A 5,333-nucleotide genomic window follows, 5' to 3' on the forward strand; every position below is an offset into this window, starting at 1 on the left:
TATTTAAAAGTGAATTACAAACAATATGGCATGATAAAAATATTCAAGAAAATAAGGAATCCTATGTAACTGGGATTCTGGCTTTAGAAAGTCACAGTACACTAGGAATAGCTAATCTCCACAGAAATCAAACATTGAACATAATGGTGAAAGGTGAGAAAGGAACTTAGTACATATAGTTGTATTGAATAGCCGTGTCTTCATAAGAACTCCATGATTAAACAGGGAAAAAGCATAAAAACTACTGTGTCATGTTGGGCTCTGGTTTTTACTGTCTCAGTCTGATCACACAGTCTCAGCTATGTCTAGGTAATTACAGTTGACTTTGCTTAGAAAGGCAACCACTGTTTAATTGAGAGGGGAGTGTTACTAGATGTTTATTTGCTTTGCAAGGTGTTTTATCATTTAGAATACTAATATTTGTTCCCTGTTAATATTTATTACTTCTTATGGGGTCAGCCTCACCAGTGAGTCACCTGCCTACAATCCTCCATTGTTGAAGCAAAGAAATGACTACTTGGTGGTCCTTTGTAGTACAGAATACATGGTGCAAAATACAGCAGTTAATAAAGTGTAAAGATCCTGGTTATTTTTTTTTTTTACTCTTGGAAAGTGATTATACTGGCTTGAGAAAAACACCATGCTTATCCTCAAAGTTGAGCAACGATTTGCCATAAAGTTTAAGAAAATCAAATGCAAAGGAAACTGTTGGAGAGATGTCAAGCTTTTCTCTTAACATTAGCTTTCCATTGGGCACTTGCTGTGGTTTTAGGTAAAGTATTTAAAACCCTATTATTATTTTCTTAAGAATTCTTGATAAAAACTGGTAAGAGTTGATAGAAATGCTTAGCAAATTTATCCAATTTCTGTTACCCAAACATATAGCTGTCTAATACAAATGCAAGTTTGTGGCTGCAGAACTAAGTGAAACCTCTACATTTCATTTTTAGCTTTGAGGTATTTTATTCTTCTGCATTTTCCTTTGTTTATTACTGTGTACTTGTGCACAGTAACTTTGTATTATATGTGCTAATGTGATCTCTTCATGCACGTAGACTTACTATATTAAGGTATATTTAGACATAGCTTTATACCAATCTATCATGCCTCTATTGTTCAAAGATTCAAAATTATTTGTTATAGCTTGCTGAAATAGACACAGTATTCATAAAAAACAACAGATTAACACTTAAATGAAAACAAGATCTCTCCAAATGGCAAAAATTCTTCTTAGTCTAATTATGACTACTTACTTAAAAATAAGGCTAATTTATACCACACATTGCCCATGCTACTCAGACTTTATTTTAAACTGGTAAGGAGTTAAGGTTCTATAGCTCAATTGTAGATTGTGATTAGCATATGGAGAGCCTTAAGGATAATCAAAGGAGAATGAGAGAGAGAGAGAGAGAGAGAGAGAGAGAGAGAGAGAGAGAGAGAGAGAGAGGAAGGAAGTCAAAGAGAAGTGAGCAAGGGAATGGAGAAGGATGTAAAGACAGACACAGAGAGAATATAGAGTAGGGAGAGAGAGGGAGAGAAGGTAAGATTATGAGAGGAAAGAAGAAAGAAATAAGAGCTTTTGGAAATGTATTTGTACCTTAAGTGTGGTATCTTGACCCCTTTCCACTGAGCATTTCTGTATGTCAGTATTATCATTTGTGTGATGTTAATTTTTATTCATTGTTTCTTTACTCTTGAAGAGCCTTAAAGGAATCCAGTATGACCAATGTCACTGCAATAACTGGATTCATCCTCATGGGGTTCTCTGACATCCAGGAGCTACAGACTTTATGTGGAGTGCTCTTCCTAGTGATGTACGTGGCAGCTGTAATAAGTAATCTCATCATCATCATTCTTATCACCATTGACCTGCAGCTTCAAACACCCATGTACTTCTTCCTGAAGAATTTGTCTTTGCTGGATACCTTTTTTGTGTCCGTTCCAATACCAAATTTCTTTGTCAATAGCCTAACTCACAACAATTCCATTTCCATTCTTGGTTGTGTCTTCCAGGTATTTTTAATGAGTACATTTGCAGCAGGAGAAGTATTTGTCCTGACTGCCATGTCCTATGACCGCTATGTTGCCATTTGCAATCCTCTGCACTATGATGTCATTATGAATGAGGGTACCTGTGTTCTTATGGTGAGTGTTTCCTGGGCGACTGGGGCACTCTTTGGAGCCATATATACAGCTGGCACATTTTCCATGCCCTTCTGTGGTTCCAACATGATCCCGCAAATTTTTTGTGATATCCCTTCATTGCTAAGGATTTCATGCTCCAAAACACTTGTGGTCATTTACTCAAGTCTTGGAATTGGTGTTTGTGTGGGCATATCTTGCTTTATCTGTGTGGCAATCTCTTACTTTTACATTTTCTCCACTGTGCTTAAGATTCCTACTACTAAAGGTCAGTCCAAAGCATTTTCCACATGCATCCCCCACCTCACTGTTTTCACTGTTTTCATTGCTACTGCCTGCTTCATCTATGTGAAGCTACCCTCCCATGTACCGTCATTTACAGACAGGTTTTTTTCTGTGCTCTACACTGTGCTACCTCCAGTACTTAATCCTGTGATCTACAGCCTGAAGAACACTGATGTCAAGTGTGCTCTGAGGAGGTGGCAGCAAAATCTCTGCCAATGTTTTTCATTTCATTAAACACTTTAAAGTATCTGTCAGTGATATAGTGTCTCAAGAGTTACAAGCAAATTTTGTCATTTTTGACTTAGAAAGATAAGGGGAGATATTCATATTTTTCCCCAAGTAAATAGACACTCAGATTAAGGCTGATTGTTTTCTAAGTTCAGAAAATTAGATTATATGAGACTAGCATATAAAGTCACAGTACAATATATTTTCTTCTGTGGTGAAGTTGTTCTCATTTTATCACTATAATTTCCTAAATGGATTGGTCATTTTTATTATTAGATTCCATATTTGGTCATTTGACAACTCATTATTTTCATTTGCAAAAGTATAAAAATAAATAACCAAATGGAGAAGGCATATGAGCTATAATGTAGCATGAATCTTAAATAGTCTTCTGAATAAAAACAAACCTGGAACCAGGTATTGTGGTGAATGCTGGAAGATCAGAGAGGCAGAACATGCCATAGCCACCTCATGTCACAAATTCCTCAGCTGATCTTGTTTCCTCAGACTGGATACCTCTCAGCTGAACTGTTGCTCAAAACCATAAAAGCTTAACCAGCTAAAAAATTCTAGTTCCTGGTCCTGACACTTTATATACTTTTCTGCTTTCTGCCATCACTTCCTGATATTAAGTCTCACTTCCTGGGATTAAAGTTGTGAGTCAGCATACCATGCTGTTTCCAATGTAGCTTCAAACTCACAGAAATCCTGCTGGTTCTCTGCCTCCAGACGGCTAGGATTGATTAATGGTGTGAGTGCCACCATTTTCTGGCCTCTATGTCTGTCTAGTGACTGTTCTGTTCTCTGACCCCAGATGAGTTTATTAGGGTATAAATTATTTTGGGGAACATAATATCACCACATTTCCTCTTTTTTGTCTATAATTTAAAAAGCTTATAACTAATACAAGAAACACTATCCAATAAGTACATACAATATATAGAGTCAAGAATTACATTAATAATATCTAGTCCATTAACCCTTGTCAGATTCAGACAAAAACTCCTTTATATATAATAACAATGTCCAGTCCAGTAACATTTGATAAGATAAGACAAAAAATTTTCATTACTTATCCTATTTAACACAAGTAGTTCCTTTTAAAAAGTGGATTCAATACTCTCTTTTTTTATTTGATCCTATCCATATTCTCTCTTTTATCTTTTCATAATAGATTCAGTAGTCTACCTTTTGTCATTTTTATACCTTTCCCATTTTCGTTTTAGAGTAGATTCAATGATCTACCCATTTATCCTATTATTTCTTTATCTTTATTTCCTCAGAGTAGATTCAATGATCTACCTCATATCTATATTCTCTTTTTTCTTTTTTAAACAAAACTCTGCATCTATTCTCCTTGTTCAGCATTTTTCCTGACAATTAACAATTAACAACTTGTAACCAACTGTCATAAAAATGACAATATCCAAAACTCATTAAACAACCAAAAACCTCACATCCCACCTCTTGGGAATGTGGGTGCAGTTTTCTTAAAATTACTTCCTGCTTTCTGGGGTGAAGCCATCTTTATGGAATACTGAAGAGAAAACTTTGGGGTTAATTGTCAAGTCCTGTATCATTTGCCCAGTCTCTACATTTTGGGAAAGTGCAGGGCCTGTCACAATTCCATGTTCAAGTTGTCTGTGAATCTGTATCATCTCAGCTAGCCATCTCGAAATTATCCTGAGTACTTTGTAGTCCAAAGCCGATCTTTCCATGGTATTATTCAGCTTAATCAATTCACCATAGTCCATGTGGAATCATCTTTGTGGGACGATTCACCCTTTTGAAAATTTCAAATTTCAGAGTTGCTGTTAAGCTTGGTCATGGTTCCCTGCACATTTTGTGTGTGTGTGTGTGTGTGTGTGTGTGTGTGTGTGTGTGTGTGTGTGTATGTATGTATGTATGTGTGTATGTGTATGTCTCCTCTGTGGTTTGGAGCAATCACAGGTGGTAAATGTCTGTCTCTTGGAACCATGAACTTTCTTCCCTAAGAGAAAATCTTCAGAGCAATATCTCCCCACATTTGTCTTGCCAAACTTTTCCAAACTGACCTTTGCTGATGCTTTCTTGTAACACAATAGTCCTGGCAATTCTTCTCTGAACAAGCATCAGTAAACCTTTCATCCCAGGTAGTAGCATCATGGAAGTCACCAACATGATGAGAAGAAGCCAGCAACTCAGAGCAGCAGCCACTGCCTCCATGGTCCCACCACCGTTATTGGTTTGGCTTGGCACTGGCTGCAGCTTCTCCTCAGCAAGCCTTCAAGGCTGGCCTCAAACTCAGGATCTTCCTGCCTCTCTGCTGTGGGTATTGCTCTGTATAAGTAAAATACTGATTGGCCAGTAGCCAGGCGGGAAGTATAGGTGGGACAAGTAGAGAAAAAATTCTGAGAAGTGAGGCTGAGGCAGAGAGACCTGCTGCCTCCACCCCTGCCATGACATGCGAGATGTAATGTACTGGTAAGGCACAATCCACGTGGCAAAGTATAGGTAAGTAGAAATGGGCTGAATATAAGAGTAAGAGCTAGACAATGGTAGGCCAGAGCTAATGTCCAAGCAGTTTAAATAATATAAGCATCTGTGAGATTATTTTATACATGGGTTGTGGGACCACAGGAGCTTGGTGGCACCTGAAGAGAAGCTCTCTAGCTACACCTCTCTCTCCTTATTCAGCA

At 37.5% G+C, this 5,333-nt stretch overlaps 1 protein-coding gene across 1 annotated transcript; it reads left to right on the plus strand.

Annotated features, from left to right (window-relative positions):
* The first annotated feature begins 1,719 nt into the window (after nucleotides 1-1,719).
* On the plus strand, nucleotides 1,720-2,661 carry LOC118576055 (olfactory receptor 14A2-like). The gene has a single exon (XM_036176460.1). The coding sequence runs from the start codon at nucleotides 1,720-1,722 to the stop codon at nucleotides 2,659-2,661; it is 942 nt and encodes a 313-aa protein (XP_036032353.1).
* The last annotated feature ends 2,672 nt before the right edge of the window (nucleotides 2,662-5,333 follow it).

Source organism: Onychomys torridus, unplaced genomic scaffold (assembly GCF_903995425.1).
Source record: "Onychomys torridus unplaced genomic scaffold, mOncTor1.1, whole genome shotgun sequence".
Taxonomy (NCBI): domain Eukaryota; kingdom Metazoa; phylum Chordata; class Mammalia; order Rodentia; family Cricetidae; genus Onychomys; species Onychomys torridus.